The sequence below is a fragment of the Eurosta solidaginis genome, chromosome 5 (assembly GCF_040869045.1).
Source record: "Eurosta solidaginis isolate ZX-2024a chromosome 5, ASM4086904v1, whole genome shotgun sequence".
NCBI classification, from domain to species: Eukaryota; Metazoa; Arthropoda; class Insecta; order Diptera; family Tephritidae; genus Eurosta; species Eurosta solidaginis.
Window position 1 is genome coordinate 20,400,002 of NC_090323.1, and position 18,998 is coordinate 20,418,999.

The 18,998-nt window shown below is 35.0% G+C and overlaps 1 protein-coding gene across 1 annotated transcript in view; it reads right to left on the bottom strand.

The window, feature by feature from the left end:
* LOC137253328 (speract receptor) overlaps positions 1-18,998 on the bottom strand; it is a 209,819-nt gene that overhangs the window by 53,489 nt on the left and 137,332 nt on the right. The window contains exons 3-6 of the mRNA XM_067790059.1: positions 13,066-15,753; positions 10,742-10,980; positions 10,556-10,678; positions 10,299-10,485 (exon numbers count right to left, since the gene is read on the bottom strand). Coding sequence (XP_067646160.1) covers positions 10,299-10,485; positions 10,556-10,678; positions 10,742-10,980; positions 13,066-13,342 — 826 coding nt within the window. The 5' untranslated portion in view covers positions 13,343-15,753. The remainder of the gene's footprint in view (positions 1-10,298; positions 10,486-10,555; positions 10,679-10,741; positions 10,981-13,065; positions 15,754-18,998) is intronic.

The following is an 18,998-nucleotide window of genomic DNA, read 5'->3' on the forward strand; positions in this document are numbered from 1 at the left end:
GTGGACCAGGGGTGACTCTAGAATGCGTTTGTACAATAAGGGTATCAAACGAAAGGTGTTAATGAGTGTTTTAAAAGGTAGTGGGCCTTAGTTCTATGGGTTGACGCCTTTTCGAGATATTGCCATAAAGGTGGACCAGGGCTGACTCTAGAATTTGTTTGTACGATATGGGTATCAAATGAAAGGTGTTAATGAGTATTTTAAAAGGGAGTAGGCCTTAGTTCTATAGGTGGACGCCTTTTCGGGATATGGTTATAAAGGTGGACCAGGGGTGACTCTAGAATTAATTTGTACGATATGGGTATTAAATGAAAGGTGTTAATGAGTATTTTACAAGAGGGTGGGCCTTAGTTCTATGGGTGGACACCTTTTCGAGATATCGCCATAAAGGTGGACCAGGGATGACTCTAGAATGCGTTTGTACAATATGGGTATCAAACGAAAGGTGTTAATGAGTATTTTAAAAGGGAGTGGGCCTTAGTTCTATAGGTGGACGCCTTTTCCAGATATCGCCATAAAGGTGGACCAGGGGTGACTTTAGAATTTTTTTACGATATGGGTATCAAATGAAAGGTGTTAACGAGTATTTTAAAAGGGAGTGTGCCTTAATTCTATAGGTGGACGCCTTTTCGGGATATCGTTATAAAGGTGGACCAGGGTTGACTCTAGAATGCGTTTATACATTATGAGTATCAAACGAAAGGTGATAATGAGTATTTTAAAAGGGAGTGGGCCTTAGTTCTATAGGTGGACGCTTTTTCGATATATCGCCATAAAGGTGGACCATGTGAGTGGGTGATTCTATAATGTGTTTGTACAATATGGGTGTCAAATTAAAGGTATTAATAAGAATTTTAAAAGGGAGTGGTGGTAGTTGTATATGTGAAGGCGTTTTCGAGATATCGACCAAAATGTGGACCAGGGTGACCCAGAACATCATCTGTCGGGTACCGCTAATTTATTTATATATGTAATACCACGAACAGTAATCCTGCCATGATTCCAAGGGCTTTTGATTTCGCCCTGCAGAACTTTTTCATTTTCTTTTACTTAATATGGTAGGTGTCACACCTATTTTACAAAGTTTTTTTCTAAAGTTATATTTTGCGTCAATAAACCAATCCAATTACCATGTTTCAACCCTTTTTTCGTATTTGGTATAGAATTATGGCACTTTTTTCATTTTTCGTAATTTTCGATATCGAAAAAGTGGGCGTGGTCATAGTCAGATTTCGGCCATTTTTTATACCAATAGAAAGTGAGTTCAGGTAATTATGTGAACTGAGTTTAGTAAAGATATATCGATTTTTGCTCAAGTTATCGTGTTAATGGCCGAGCGGAAGGACAGACGGTCGATTGTGTATAAAAACTGGGCTTGGCTTCAACCGATTTCTCCCTTTTTCACAGAAAACAGTCGCCGTCCTAGAATCTAAGCCGCTACCAAATTCCACAAGGATTGGTAAATTTTTGTTCGACTTATGGCATTAAATGTATCCTAGACAAATCAAATGAAAAAGGGCGGAGCCACGCCCATTTTGAAATTTTCTTTTATTTTTGTATTTTGTTGCACCATATCATTACTGGAGTTGAATGTTGATATAATTTACTTATATACTGTAAAGATTTACATTTTTTGTAAAAATTTCACTTTAAAAACAATTTTTTTAAAAGTGGGCGTGGTCGTTCTCCGATTTTGCAAATTTTTTTTAAGCATACATATATTAATAGGAGTAACGTTCCTGCCAAATTTCATCATGATATCTTCAACGACTGCCAAATTACAGCTTGCAAAACTTCTAAATTACCTTCTTTTAAAAGTGGGCGGTGCCACGCCCATTGTCCAAAATTTTACTTATTTTCTATTCTGCATCATAAGTTCAACGCACCTACCAAGTTTCATCACTCTATCCCTCTTTGGTAACGAATTATCGCAATTTTTCGAAATTTTCGATATCGAAAAAGAGCGCGTGGTTATAGTCCGATATCGTTCATTTTAAATAGCGATCTGATATGAGCGCCCAGGAATCTACATACCAAATTTCGTCAAGATATATCAAAATTTACTCAAGTTATCGTGTTAACGGAGAGACGGACGGACGGACGGACATGGCTTAATAAAATTTTTTTTCGATACTGATGATTTTGATATAAGGAAGTCTATATCTATCTCGATTCCTTTATACCTGTACAACCAACCGTTATCCAATCAAAGTTAATATACTCTGTGAGCTCTGCTCAACTGAGTATAATAAATGTCAATTTGTATGACAAAATGTCAAAATGAAATGTAAACAAACAAATGGCATCTCAAAATGTAAACGTCACTTAGAACTTACATAGAAAATCAAAATTCAACAGACTTGTAAAGGGCCCATTACTGATACTTAGCATAGACTTGATTTGACTTGAGAACTGTCACTTACAGTTCTGTTAAATGAACATTGTATGTTACTGATTACTCAAAATTTAGCAACACTTAACTTGACTTAGAAGTCTTTTGAATTTTGATTTTCTATGTAAGTTCTAAGTAACGTTTACAGTTTGAGATGCCATTTGTTTGTTTCCATTTCATTTTGACATTTTGTCATACAAATTGACATTTACTGATAATGATGCCAGATTGGATGCGCTAAGTGGAGTATAATCGTGGCTAAGTTGCCAAGTTTACGTCAAGTCAAGTCAAGTATATGCTAAGTATCAGTAATGGGCCCTTTACCCACGGACGTGTGTAACGTATACGTATGCCGTACGTTCACACATTTGAGCGAAATTTATGCCCGTAGTGGCAACGAAAAAAATGTTGCCTTTGAGCTGTTTGAATGAATGCTTATGGAAACATCAACTTTTTATACTCAGTTGAGCAGAGCTCACAGAGTATATTAAGTTTGATTGGATAACGGTTGGTTGTACAGGTATAAAGGAATCGAGATAGATATAGACTTCCATATATCAAAATAATCAGGATCGAAAAAAAATTTGATTGAGCCATGTCCGTCCGTCCGTTAACACGATAACTTGAGTAAATTTTGAGGTAAATTGATGAAATTTGGTGTGTAGGTTTCTGAGCACTCATCTCAGATCGCTATTTAAAATGAACGAAATCGGACCATAACCACGCCCACTTTTTCGATATCGAAAATTTCGAAAAACCGAAAAAGTGCGATAATTAATTACCAAAGAAAGCTAAAACGATGAAACTTGGTAGATGAGTTGACCTTATGACACAGAATAGAAAACTAGTAAAATTTTGGACAATGGGCGCGGCACCGCCCACTTTTAAAAGAAGGTAATTTAAAACTTTTGCAAGCTGTAATTTGGCAGTCGTTGAAGATATCATGATGAAATTTGGCAGGAACGTTACTCCTATTACTATATGTACGCTTAAAAAAATTTGCAAAATCGGAGAAGGACCACGCCCACTTTTAAAAAAAAATTTTTTTTAAAGTAAAATTTTAACAAAAAATTTAATATCTTTACAGTATATAAGTAAATTATGTCAACATTCAACTCCAATAATGATATGGTGCAACAAAATACAAAAATAAAAGAAAATTTCAAAATGGGCGTGGCTCCGCCCTTTTGTCTAGGATACTTTTAATGCCATAAGTCGAACAAAAATTTACCAATCCTTGTGAAATTTGGTAGGGGTATAGATATTATGACGTTAACTGTTTTCCGTGAAAATGGGCGAAATCGGATGAAGCCACGCCCAGTTTTTATACACAGTCATCCGTCTGTCCTTCCGCATGGCCGTTAACACGATAACTTGAGTAAATTTTGAGGTTTCTTGATGAAATTTGGTACGTAGGTTCCTGGGCACTCATCTCAGATCGCTATTTAAAATTAATGAAATCGGACCGTAACCACGCCCACTTTTTCGATATCGAAAATTACGAAAAATGAAAAAAATGCCATAATTCTATACCAAATACGAAAAGAGGGATGAAACATGGTAATTGGATTGGTTTATTGACGCGAAATATAACTTTAGAAAAAACTTTGTAAAATGGTTGTGACACCTACCAGATTAAGTAGAAGAAAATGAAAAAGTTCTGCAGGGCGAAATAAAGAACCCTTGAAATCTTGGCAGGTATTACATATATAAATAAATTAGCGGTATCCAACAGATGATGTTCTGGGTCACCCTGGTCCACATTTTGGTCGTAATCTGGAAAACGCTTTCACATATACAACTACCACCACTCCCTTTTAAAGCTCTCATTAATACCTTTAATTTGATACCAATATCGTACAAACACGTTCTAGAGTCACCCCTGGTCCACCTTTATGGCGATATCTCGAAAAAGCGTCCACCTATAGAACTAAGCCCCACGCCCTTTTAAAATAGTCATTAACACCTTTCATTTGATACCCATATCGTACAAACATATTCTAGAGTCACCCCTGGTCCACCTTTATGGCGATATCTGGAAAAGGCGACCACCTATAAAACGAGGGCCCACTCCCTTTTAACAATACTCATTAACACCTTTCATTTGATACCCATATCGTACAAACAAAGTCTAGAGTCACCCCTGGTCCACCTTTATTGCGACACCTCGAAAAGGCGTCCACCTATAGAACTAATGCCCACTCCCTTTTAAAATACTAATTAACACCTTTCGTTTGATACCCATATTATACAAACGTATTCTAGAGTCACCCCTGGTCCACCTTAATGGCAATATCTCGAAAAGGTAACAACTACCACCACTCACTTTTAAACCCCTCATTAATACCTTAAATTTGATACCCATATCGAACAAACACATTCTAGAGTCACCCCTGGTCCACCTTTATGGCGATATTTCGAGACGGCGTCCACCTATAGAACTAAGGCCCACTCCCTTTTAAAATACTCATTAACACCTTTCGTTTGATACCCATATTGTACAACAAATTCTAGGGTCACCCCTGGTCCACCTTTATGAAGATATCTCGAAACGGCGTCCACCTATGGAACTAAGGATTACTCCCTTTTAAAATTCTCATTAACACCTTTCATTTGATACCTATATCGTACAAACAAATTCTAGAGTCAACCCTGATCCACCTTTATGGCGATATCCCTAAATGGCGTCCACCTATAGAACTATGGTCCACTCCCTCACAAAATACTCTTTAATGCCTTTCATTTGATACACATGTCATACAAACACATTCCAGGGTTTCCCTCGTTTCGTTTTCCTACATGGTTATTTTCCCTTATGTTGTCACCATAGCTCTCAACTGAGTATGTAATTTTCGGTTACACCCGAACTTAACCTTCCTTACTTGTTCTATTTTAATTTTTGATGTTGTAAAAGGCTGGAATTAATATGAAATAAGTATAAATAAATAGATTACATATTTATAATCTGCACTTTTACATAATTATTTCGAATTATTTTCACAATTTTTCAAACTTTAATTAGGTGTTTTTGCATAAAAACTGCAAACGGTCAAAAATTAGGACGCAAAAGTTTACAAGGCAACTGTGTCTAGTGAGAGAGCGATCAGCTGACACGTTCTTACGGAAAAAATCAAAATTGTTTTGATTTCTACGTTCCGGGTTACGTTCGTACGTGCGTTGCACGTCGGTGGGTTTTCGTTTACATTGCACATTCATAAGATAGGTCGTGTCAGCTGACACGTTTTTTGTACGTGCGTTCGTGGGTAACTGCAGCTTTACACTTGGATACGTATCATACGTTAGCGGGGCACATGCACGGTTGCCACAATGTTTTCATTTTAATTTCGTTTATTTTTTTTTCATTTACTTAATTTTATTATTTTAATTTATTTTATTTTATTTTATTTAAACTTCTTTTGGACTTTATTTTAGTTTATTCTACATTCAATTTTGTTTTCTTTCAATTTATTTTATTTTATATAAGTTTATTTTATTTTGATTTATTTGGTTTTATTGTGATTTCATCTATTTCATTTCAATATTTTTTTCTTTTGCTTAATTTTATTTAAATATATTTTTTTTTTACTTTATTCTATTTTTTTAACTTAATTTTTTTTTTTTTGATTTATTGATTTGCTTTGTTTTATTTAGATGGCGTTTATTTTATTTTAATACATTTTTTTCTTTTACTTAGTTTTATTTATTTTGTACTCTTTGTTTTATTTGATTTTGTTTTTATTTTATTTTTTGTTTTATTTAATTTAATTTAATTTTATTCTATTAAATTAAATTAAATTAAATTTAATTTAATTTAATTTAACTTAATTAAATTTTATTTTTTTGCCTTGTTTTGTTCTGTTTTTTGTTTCATTTTATTTTGTTTATATATTTTAGATGTCTATATATTTGGCGGCCACCGTGGTGTGATGGGTAGCGTGCTCCGCCTATCACACCGTATGCCCTGGGTTCAACTCCCGGGCAAAGCAACATCAAAATTTTAGAAATAAGATTTTTCCATTAGAAGAAAATTTTTCTAAGCGGGGTCGCCCCTCGGCAGTGTTTGGCAAGCACTCCGGGTGTATTTCTGCCATGAAAAGCTCTCAGTGAAAACTCATCTGCTTTGCAGATGCCGTTCGGAGTCTGCATAAAACATGTAGGTCCCGTCCGGCCAATTTGTAGGGAAAATCAAGAGGAGCACGACGCAAATTGGAAGAGAAGCTCGGCCTTAGATCTCTTCGGAGGTTATCGCGCCTTACATTTATTTTTTATTTTATTTATTTTAGAAAATCTGTAAATACCAATCATGAACTTTTATTTATTTCCATAAAATATGTTAACTTTGCTAATAAATTCAATGATGGTACAACATTGTACCACCAGTACTATTGTGTGGTGCAACATTTGTACCAGCAGTTCTCAATGTACAATAATAATAAACAATTTTCATATTGATGGATAATCATTTATTGAAAAAAGTAAAAGTTTTACAAAAAAGTATATTACTTCCAAGAAAAAAATGTTTAAAAAGTAAACACACAATTCTTAAATTTCGAAAATTATGTATGAATCTAATTTCTTTTTGAGTATGATATTTTGCGAAGCACATCTTGCAAAGTGATATATTACATTGCTGTGAAATTTGTTTTCTTCTGGTTTGTGTTTTGCCCTGCGCACACTTTGCGCAACGTCTTCGAGTCTCAATAGGAATTGCTAAATGCAAGAATACGTTGCCCAGCTCCCTTTTTTCGTTGACATAAACGGCTTGGTGATTGGGATCCGCGTACGGCTGCCTTTAATACCTTTAATACCTGATATTAATGATCAGATGTGCTGACCCTGAACTAGGACTCATTTCTTTCCCATTTTTCGTTTGTTGGTGGTCAATTTTTTCTATTTTTCTTTAATTGTACTAACTAAAGCTTTAACCACACGTTCGCCTAAAGTTCCATCGTATTGATTTTATTCTCTTCCGTTGTATATATTGAAATCATATATGTATCCCGTCTCAGAGTCACATCGCAGCCACATTTTTATTCCACGTTTTACTGATTTGAGTGGCATATATTGTTTTAAGGATGATGTTCCTTTAAACTTTGCCATTGATTCATCTCTTCTCTGCCTAACCTTATCCTGCCGGTATTTTTGAAATGTACTTTTCAAATACTCCACAACATCGCCGATGTAATAAGTTTTACTGCAATCAGTTGGTTTCTGAGAAAATGCAAAATATAATTTTGATGCAAAAAATTTATAACGGTCACGATAATAGCATTACTTATTGGATGTTTTGACCAATAATGTTTTAAAGTCGGAAGCTTGTTATAAGACATAACGAACATAGAGCCCAGCATAATTTGTATCAGTCTTTACTATATTTGAACTTTTTTTTTGCGGTTTGAAACTCATTACTTTTACATTGTGCGATATACATGCACAGCTTCGGACTTATATTACGTCCACGGTAATCACTTATAATATGTATAGGTATTGAATTTTCTCAAAGAGATGACTATAACCTAAAGTTGCTAAATTGGATCCCACAAATTCGTTTGGTGCTATAATGCTTTCAAAATCTGATAGCTCACTATTGGACGATGAAGGAGAACCAGTTTCTTCGCCGTGCGAACCCAATTTTGGCAAATAATTATCATCATTTCCGTTTAAAAAATCAGTGCCTGTATCATCATCATCTGAATCAAGTATTTCATCAATCAGCAGCTCGGTAATTTTGTCTGAGCTGAGTTTTTTCGAGATGGTATTTCTTTATAAAAGAAAGACTAGAGAATACTTTTTTTTTGAAGAGAGGCACTTTTGGTACATACGTATATGTACCAGTATAAAATACTACTGGTACATATAAGTACCAGCTCACTCCACAAACTCAAGCAAATCCATGTAAATGTTTCACTAAATATGCTAAAGCTTGTAAATAAAATAAATATCTTCCATAAAAATAATTTGTTTGACAGTTACAACTTTTTTTTGAAGATTATTATTCAAAAACCAAACACGTGTCCGAATCTTTCACTATTTAACTCAAAACTGAGCGTACTACATAGGAGAAAATCATGATTCAATTACTAGAGGTTTGTTTTTCAATGACGGCAGAACTTTGACACTCCCAAATTGAAAAATCTGGACGGGTTGCTTTTACGAAGTAAGGAAAACGGGTAATAATTCAATCCCCTTTAGCGAAAATTGTAGTACAAAAGTACCTTTAGTAGTATATTAGTAGTGATAAAAAATTTGTAAATGGCAACAGGTTTTGGAGGAAATAATTAATTTTCTACTAAATATTTCATGAATTTATAAAGAGCTATGTTGGTTTAGAATTTTATTCAAAAATACACTATCACAATTTGTTTCAAAAACTCCCTATATGAGCATAAGTTCAATGCATTTTAACATAAGGGGGAGTTAATGAAAATCATTCTGAGGCGTTCTTCAATCTAATTCTAAAATAGGGCGTTTTTGTGACAAATCATGAAATGGGAAGTTTTTGAAAAATGTTTTGAGATAGGACTATATTTAAAAGGCAGCCGACATGGTCTGCCAAAAAAAAATGTAAAAGAAAATGGCTTATTGTCTTAGAACTTTATATTCCGGTCTTGACTTTGACAGAAGAGTTCAGCTTTTATGCGGTCCTGCTATACAGGGAGTATTCACCTCTTTACTCTGAAATTTCGGAAAGCTCCTTTACGTTGAGTATTCATGGAAGTCTTCCGTTAATTTAGAATATTCGGAACACGTTCGTTTCATACTACCTCACGAAGTCCGAATATATCAAATAAGTATATACTACATAATATTCCAAATATAAACCGATTCCCCAAATTCTTAAATGGTGACGAATTTTCCGAACGTACGGAATGAATAAGTTAACATGCTCAATGAGTACATTTCGTTATGGCATCTCCGATATTTACTAATTACATTTTTACGTAAATCGATTTACTAGTCGAGTTTTTGACGTTGAACGATGAATTTTGAAGTGGTTTAGGCTTCGTCTGTTCATAGGTTTACGAAAGTGCACGATTCCTTGATGTCCGTACTTTTCAGAAAATTACCTATGTTCAGCCACACTAATAGATCATGGCATAGTTAATAAATTCATCATAAAATTAAAATAAATGTTCTAAGGAATTATGCACTTCAGTACTTATCGGGGATTTGTAAACTGATTGCTTCCTATTTCTACTACTAATATTTTTCGAAAAATTGCAAAGAAACAACACTGTTAACGGATGTCAATTCGATTTGGGAGCAAAATGGCTGCAATTGTCAAAAAATTCGTCTGTCGAGCAAACCTCTTCTGATTGAATCATGGGAGAAAATGATTTCGTTTTTATATGTACCTTTAGACAAACTAAAAAGCCTGCTTTGGTACATTTTTTATTCAGGTTGAGTGTGATTTTGAGGATTTAGTCCAATATACACATTTAGTGGTACATACGGTGTACCAACAGGTTCGAAAGTGTTAAGCCGATTTTGGTTGCCAATCTACATAGTCGATACGTCAAAAATTTCTGGCAACCCCGCTGTTTTCAAGAAGGGTAAGACAGGGGAGTTGGCGGTGCATAGTTTTAGGCGAACTTTATCTTTTTTTGAATTTTACGAAATGGAATATAAATAATAAATAAATTTAAATAATAAAAAAATAAATAAATTTAAATAATAAAAAAATAAAGAAATTTAAAAAGTAAATACATTTAAATAGTCAAAAAAAAAATTAATATATAAATAAAAATAAATAAATTTAATTGACAAATTTAGATAATAAATAAATAAATTTAATTATAAGAGATGTAACCTCCTACTAAACTTCTTACTAAATCTTAACTAGTAAAAAGGTCTGAGCTTCTCAGTTTACTCTTACTGCAATTATAAATGAATTGTGTCCACTTACTGCGTGTATTCTTATATGTGAGCTCCACAAGTTCATCAAAAGGATTTTTCATAAAACCGTGATGATAAATTGTGTTCCATGTGTGAACGTCACGTACTTTAACGCCCGCGTTGTGAAGAATATTTTGTATTGTCTCTGCAATCGGATGGTAGGGACTATGCGGATTGTCCAAAAACAAAAAAGATACCTACGAAGTAAAGCGATGAAAAAAACCCCATTAGAACATAGACCTGAAAAACTTAAAAACTTTCACGAACCTGCGTCCAATTAAATGCTAAAAGCAGGGAAACTACCGACTTGGAAATTTGTGTATCTGGTGGGCGTGTACGCGCAAATGTGGGAAAATCCTGTTTATTGGATGTGTCACGATGTGTACAATACTAAAATTGTAAATAAAGTTTCAACGAATTTATAAAACATTATTTTTTGTTAATTCAATTTACATAAGAAATCATAGGCAAATTAAAAGCAGCCGCCATGCGTCCCTCATGCACACAAGTCTCTTGTGGTCCAATATAACCGGCTACTTGTTTTGTCCACAGCGAAGCTGTTTGTCTTATACTGGACACCTCATCCCCGTACGTTTCTGCTACAATAAAGTCCAGCGAGTGACCGAACTCTCTCAGTTTGCCTGCGTTGACTTGTTGAATGGCTAATGTGATGGCGCCTGAGATGGTTATGCCTGTAAGAATAAAGTTTTGAAAATTTTTTTAATATTTCAATTATTAAAGCTTTTAAATATTGACAAATCGGAATAGTGAACAAAGGAACTCAAGTTTGAATAAAAATATAGTGAAAGTGAATGGACAGAGGTAGAGATTTATATAGTTATGGGAATAGAAGCTTGGATTAAATAGAAAACTCAGAAAGAGATAATGATTCAGAAATGTGAAATCGATAGCCACGCAAGTGGGGAAAGCTTCTTCAGGGAATGACTTGCTTGCCGTTCAAGCGGATTACTTCCGGGTGCTTGCGCCGAAATATGATCTAGCTAGCATAGAACAACCGTTTGGTGAGCTAGTGTGAAAACACGACACCATGGAAAGCGCACTACAATATAATTGTTTTGAAGGCAAGCAGTGAAATTCCAACGGCAGCGCTTAATGCACCATGAGGAGCAAGATCAAGCGACTCGCTTTACAAACGTGTGGATCAAAGCCCGTTACATCTTCTTTTTCTTTTCAATAGGTGCGGTCACTCACAAATTGTTATCGATATCCTCTAACGGAAGCCCAAAGAAACTTGCAGTTTCGACAGTTTTGCACCAGCGAGATATGGATGTTAGAGGCGTTGATTTTAGATTGCAATTGAAAAGATGGTTGGTTTCATGTGGAGACACATTACATGCGGAACATACATTGTGTATGTTGGGGTTGATTCTGGATATGTAAGAGTTTAATCTATTGCAGATGGAAGTTGTGCCAGATTGACGCGTGTCTCCCTGGCAAATCTGCTCGTCTTTAACTGTGAGATTTGAAGTTCGCCGGGCAGTTACCGGCATAGAAGTTTGACGACTCATCGCGGATGAGGATGATGCTCATCTGGTACAACCGGCTAAGCTCGTATGCACCCATTTCTGAGCGTGGTTTTTTGACAGACCTTCAGTGTGTTTCTTTTTACCAAAGACTTGTAGCGCACAAGCGGTTGGCCAGTTGCTTTATAGGTTGCTATATGCGTTTATTTGTCTTCGCATTATGTGCTGCCAGAGATGCACTTGAGGATTTTGTTACGGCTCTGAAATTTAGGTAAAAAAATGTGCAGCTGTATGGCCGCCAAAATGAAGATGCCTCTGATCTTCTTTTTGATGATAACGGGATCCCGTTTTATTTATGACACCCTCACAAAAGTTAAATGCCTACGATTTGAGGGCAGCCATCTGGATATTTGGGTCGCTTATACAGATAATTGTACCGCTTCCCTGCAGGCTGATGTTCTTGTGAATGCAAAAGCCCCATCGTCGCGATCCGGCAGAGGAAACATGGAATTAAGGGATTCCTGATAGGAGAGAGACTTCGCCGTCAAGTACCGGCCTTTACGCATCTGGACGAAAGTATTTCTTCTCTAGGCATAGAAGCGAAATTCTCCAATAAATCATTCATAAGCAAGGTTAAAAACAAATGTGCAAATGCACATACGATCGCTGCCAAAAAGTTAGACGTCGCAAGGCTGGAATTGCAATAGACTGCCAAGGATTAACATCGATAAGACTCCCCGAAACCTTCTGAGAGGCTCCATATCGCTACAAGAAGAATAACAATTTCGCGTTGTAGTTGTAAGAGAGGACATTGCTTATAGGGCAACGTTGGGATATTTAGGAAATTGCGAGAAGAGCACGTGAGCTCTATCATGAGTTGAAAATGGAAGTAATACGTCTTTTCAGAAAGAAAAAAGATGGCAGAGTGGCAGGAAAGTGTAAGAACGAAAACATCGGCAACTGGGTGTAAGTTCTGTAAGAAACATTACTCTGCTATTTCTAGTTAGAGCAGCGATAGAAGCTGATGAACCCCAGCTGAAAAACAAAAAAAATTAAGTTCGTCAAGTCACTTATCCCACCTTTCCTGCTATATGGCACAGAAGCATGGGCGGCTTTGAGATTATTTAAGACAAAAGATCACGGATCTCTACACAGTGACCATGACGAGAACGGAAGAAGATTTAACGGGGAGCTGCCCGGGCAAAAAAAATTTGTCGAGTGAACCGCAAATTGTTCCACATTTTCCCGACTTGCCTTAGGAGTAAAAGATTCTTTGTCATTTATTGCACTCACCTGGTCTCTGATAATCCAAGTTCCCAGGACTACGTTGCGAACCCGTCAAATAACCCAAAGTAAATACTTCTGCTGAGACTTCACCAATGCGATTGGATTTTATTTTTGTTGCTCTTGTTGTTGTTGATAGTAGCAATTTGTTCAAATCAAATAATGTACCATTTAAGAGTAAAAATATGAGTGAAAAAAATAATGAACGCGTTATGGATAACGGTATTGGTAACGGTAACGATAACGATAGTAAATGCGTTGCAGAGATGCAGGGGAATGTCTTCATTACGCAAAGAACAGGAATTATTTTTTGGTATGTGTGTGTAGGTTGGTATTTGGGTTACTTATTCAATTTGCTTGTAATGTTTAGTTGGTTGAACAAACACGAAGGGTGTGTGGATTGACTCTTTATATCATCCACATTTGGGTAAGAGCAAATATTTGTGTTTGAGATTGATCTCCATAATTATAAGATTTATTTCAGCTTGATTAAATAACTTTTGGTAGTGTTGTTATTGTTGTAGATGTTTGGTTTTTAGTTTTAGTAACATTTTTTGCTGTACAAAAAATTTAAAATTTTTATTTTGATCGTTTTTTAACATAATTTTTAAGTGTTTATTTTTTTAGAGTTTTTTAGTACTATTTTTGGTGCTTAATTGTACTTTTTCAAAGCTCTTGTTTAAAACAACTTTTGAAGAATTTTTAGAGCTTTATCTTAAGCACTTTTTTACTACATTTTTAAGTACATTTTTAACTACTTTTTTCAAAAACCTTCTTCACGCACTTTTTATTATTGCATTAAACACGATTTCAAGTATTATTTATTATAGATAATATTTTCTTCTTCAGCTTGATTAAGTACTTTTGGATGCAGAAAATTAATCAGTGTTGTTGTTGTAAATGATGATTGTTTTTGTAACTCCAATACAATTTCTTGTACTCCAAAAATTAAAAATTTAAATTACAAATCTTGTTTAAAACCACTTTTGAAGTAGTTTTTAAAGCTCTATCTTTAAGCACGTTTTTAATACTTTTTTAAGTACTTTTTTACTACTTTTTTCAAAAACCCTTTTTACGTACCTTTTATTATTTCATTAAAGACGATTTCAAGTATTAGTTATTATAGTTAAAATTTTTTTTTCTTCAGCTGATTAAGTACCTTTGGAAGCAGAAAGTTAATCATTTGGCAGTGTTGTTGTTGTAGCTCATATACAATTTCTTTTACTCCAAAAATTAAAAATAAAAATTACCAATCTTGTTTAAAACCACTTTTGAAGTATTTTTTAGAGCTTAATCTTTAAGCCCCTTTTCACTACTTTTTAAGTAAGTTTTTTAAACTACTTTTTTCAACAACTCTTTCCAAGTACTTTTTTTTTATTTATTATTTATTAAATGCGATTTCATGTATTCGTTATTATAGGTAATATTTTTTTCTTCAGCTTGATTAAGTACTTTTGGAAGCAGGAAGTCAATCATTTAATAGTCTTGTTGTTGTGAATCATGTTTGTTTTTGTAGCTTCAAAATAATTTCTTGTTCTCCAAAATTTAATTTAATTTTTTATTACTTTTTTAAGTACCTTTTTTTAGGTACTTATTTAGGCATTTTTAGTACTAATATGGATTTTTTCTCAAGGGTTTATTTTAAACCTATCTTTAAGTATTTTTCAGTTTACTAAAAAAATACTATTTTACTACACTTTTGAAGAAGGTAGTTTATTTTTCACGCACTTTTTATTGTTTTACGTTTGTGTGTTTTAACCACTTTTTAGCTATTTTTTCAGTAAGCACACATTTCCTTAAAGTACTTTTTAAGCTACTTTTCCAGTACCTTTTTTTAAGCATTTCCTTTCAATGTTTTCCACTTCATAAGTATTTTCTCCAAGTATCTTTTTAAGCAGCTTTAGTGCTATTTTATTTTAGAAGTTGATTACCATTTATTGAATACCTTTTTAACCAATTTTTAATACCTTTTTTGGAACTTTTTAAAGTACCTATTTAGTACTTTTTAGTACTTTTTTATATCACTTGTTTACTTAAAATTGCTTTGCTTTGCAATCTTATTTTATTTCTTTTTCTCTTCATTACTTTTATATTCATACTCATTGCATTATTCTTTTGTCATATAGAAACTTGTCTACTCCATTTCAATAACATTTTTTTACTACCTTTTTTGCATTTACACATTGTCGTTGCTAATTGGCTTTAAGCTAAGCATCTTATTAGCTTTTCCTTGTTTTCAATTTTCTTTCTTGCTTTCATTTTGCTTTGCTTATTTATTTATTTAATAACTACGTAATGCCCTTTATCCCTTGACGGCTTTTTGTAGCAAAGTACTCCCCTCAGCATTCATATATTAGTATATTGGCCATGTTGTAATTTGATTTGTGGTCTAAGTGAATGTTGTCCTTAGGTTTTTGATAGCTTCACTCAGGCTTAATAGCTCATAATGAGTGTGTTAGGTTGAGTAGTATGTGTGTTTTTCCATTTTTGTTGTTGTTATATTTGTATTTACCATCTAATTGTATCATGCATCTAATTACTCTGTTGCTGTTCACACAGTGTCCTTTCATTTAGTTATTATTCATCGCCTAAATTATTCTGGCATTTGTGTCTGCTTCAATTTCCAATATGCAATAAATGTCCTTGGCTCATATACGAATGGCGGTTTTTTCTGATTTTGGACGCTATCAAGATTAGCTGGAAAAAAGTAAAATAATTTAAGTTAAAAATACGCTTTGACTTTAAGATGCTATAAACGAGATAAAAAATTTAAAATGCTCAACAAATATAGTACTTAAAAAGTTCATGAGGGAATGGAATGAATCCAGTACATGACAAAGGGTATAACTATAAAGTTAGGCCGTTGGTATAGGCCAACGAGTATGCAGGTAATTGGTTTATCTCAATGAGGAGCTCGGAAGAGAGAGAATTTCGAAACTGTGGGCAATAGGGACGACCAAAAGCTCCATTTTGGCTACTTACCGAACCGACGCAGTCAAAGCAAATGCTCGATCTTCCAACTTTAGGACTTATAGAGTAAACGGGGATTAAAGGAGGTGCAACAGAGTAGTGTTGTATCCCTTTAATTGTTGTTATATCAACGAAAACCTCCCTAAAAATTTGGCTGGTATTTGTAACCGCGCGACGTGCTGATGCTTCGATTTGACTTTAGTGGGAAGTAAGGTAGGAAGTACGTTCATGTTGTTGTTACAGTAGTACCTAGTCCTCTAGAACGATGTTATAAAACCGGAGTCATTCCGGTATATAGAACCGGCTCTCACATAAATTTTGACGGCAGGATGATGACCCATTGTAGGTTCAGCACTAGAAGTTTTTCTGCCTGACAGTTCATTGCAGAATGTATGTATGGGTCAATTCAATTTTCTCAAAAGAGTTTCGAATGGTACAAATGCTTTAGTGACCTGGAGAAATCCTCCCTTGTTAAGGATGAAAAGGTGAGTATGGATTGACTCGGTAATTAAACCTCGTTGTTTTTCAGGCAGATGTTTTTCAGGCAGGAAAGTGTTTCCAGTACATTGGAACTTATTTCATGGACGTTCAACGGACAGTGCGTCGTCATAGCCGTAAACCAGAAAGATTTGTTTGACTCAGTCCATGACGTCCGATTTAGTTGATAGATAATTGGCAAAATATCCACGTAACAACTGCTTGTTATATCAGATCAGTCAATCTCGGACCACCTTCGATCTTACACCGTTGAGCTCAGAGCCGCTTAGTAGATCGGTTAAATGTTGAATTCTTTGAACGTAGTAGCTCTGGAAACCTTTGACTTCGAGGAGAGAAATTAATTCAACCACAGCCTCGATCTCTAAACCAGCTAGGGCTTTTTGTGATAACCCCAAAAAGATCGAATCATGCCAACCAAGCGATTCCATCATTTGGCTTACAACATTCTTCTTTCTCTTATTATTGTAGCAATAAAGATGTTCCCCGTAGATTTTGGTAAGTTTTAACGATGGTGATGGTTGTTTGCGGGATATTAATCCAATACTTTTCGGAAATTAGCATCATTAAGGTATTAGCTCCAACATCTAGGTCAGTGGATTGTAGTCTGCTCTTACGACAGACAGACCTATTTCGGGAATATTCTAGACCGTTTCACTATCGAATAGGGTGCTATCTTCTGCTGTGTTCAATGAGGCGCTCCGGTCATAAAAGAAACGACGGAAGACTAATTGGCCTGAAGTCCTTAGGAGATACGTGTCTCTGAAAACTTTGATGATGTTCCGAGACTTCGAGATGCGACCCAGGTCGGCAATTTAGGAAGAGACATTTGCTCAACCAACTCATCAGGAAAATCAGATTCTTCAGGGCTTCATTGCTGATCATAGGATCAGCGCAGCATTTCTAAAGAAATTGTTTTCGAAGATCTTGCATTCAAATACTCCCTTAATTCTGAGGCGGCATATATGCATATAGAAGAGGCAGAGAGTTTTGTGAAGCTTCTCCAGACTATGAAGACTGAAATGTTGCATTTCTGAGCGAGCTGACCAACATTGTCGTCCTCCATAATTCTATAGTTCACATTGAGGACTACCATATCATTGATATGTTTGATATATTTGTTAGTCTAAAGCAGAATAGGGACGTATTCGTATGAATGCTCTTTTCAGCGTCTTAAATCTGCAGCGCAAGTGCAATCTAGGATCTCATTTAGAGTCTCTGTAAGGCCTGATTAAGTCGTCACTGTGATTGTACCATGTTGTTCATCCAATTTATCACCGTCACTCAAATTGCATCTGGTTGTTTTTTCTCACATCGAGACACATTTTTGTAATGTTTAAAAGCCCTTTTTCACTCAATTTTCATTCCAAGTTTAAAGCATCATCAGATGCCGACTAATTTGCATGCGTTAGTTTTTGCAGCGTCATCATTTATTCTAATGCTCACTCGTCCACTTTGACTTTAGTTATTTACTTACACTTAAGCGCTGTGAAATAAGAACAAAAGGATGCTTTATCCCACAGTAAGCTAAGACTTAAGATTAATATCCAGTTCCTTTGGCTTGATGCTTTTCCGTTTATTTGCTGTAACATTGGTTGTTAGGACGATATGAAGTTGCAGTGGTTTTCAGTTATTTTTGTTTTTTGTAATTATCGCCATCTTTGTTGTATTTTCTCTTAGCGCTTGCCGCCTCTATCCATACCAACCATAATTTAATTTCATATATTTCACATTGTCTGAGCATTAGTTTCTGGTGTGTCAGAGAAGTGAAAAAGGAAGTGCAGTGGTAGGCGTGGGAGTTTGGGACGAAACGGCTCAAACCCGTTACTTTAAATTGGGTGTGATACAATTTTCATTTTCCTATTTTATGTTATTAACATATTTGATTGCTTGTCTTTTTTGTTGATTTGTTGTTGTTGTTGTAAGGTCTCAATAGGCAGGTGCTTTCAATAAAAAATCGCCCTTTATCATAAACCAGTTCTTTTAGTGGCGCTGCCGCTTGTTCTACTAGTGATGCAAATATCAGCTCTGCTGCACCTGCCAATAATAAAACTGGGTAAACGAAATCTAAAGATATATTTTTAGCCACTTCACGGTGCGACTATGATGTCTACGTCATTGTTGAGACTTGGCTTAATAATGACTTCTCTGACTCAGAATTTTTTGATCAAAGTCTGTTTCAAACTTATCGAAAAGATAGAGACCCTATCAAAACAGGGCGTCTCAGAGGCGGTGGGGTGTTAATTGCTGTAAGGCGTTCTCTTCTCTCTTCTTTTGTGCCGCTTTCTAACGATGACTCTCTTTTGGACCAGCATTGTGTCTGTATTACTGGGCCTTCTGGCAATTTATTTATCTGCGTTTCTTACATTCCGCCTTGCAGCACAGATTTGCTGTACTGTGCTCATGTTAATAATATATTTGACCTATATGAATATAATATTGATAGTAATTTTTGCGTCCTGGGGGATTTTAATCTC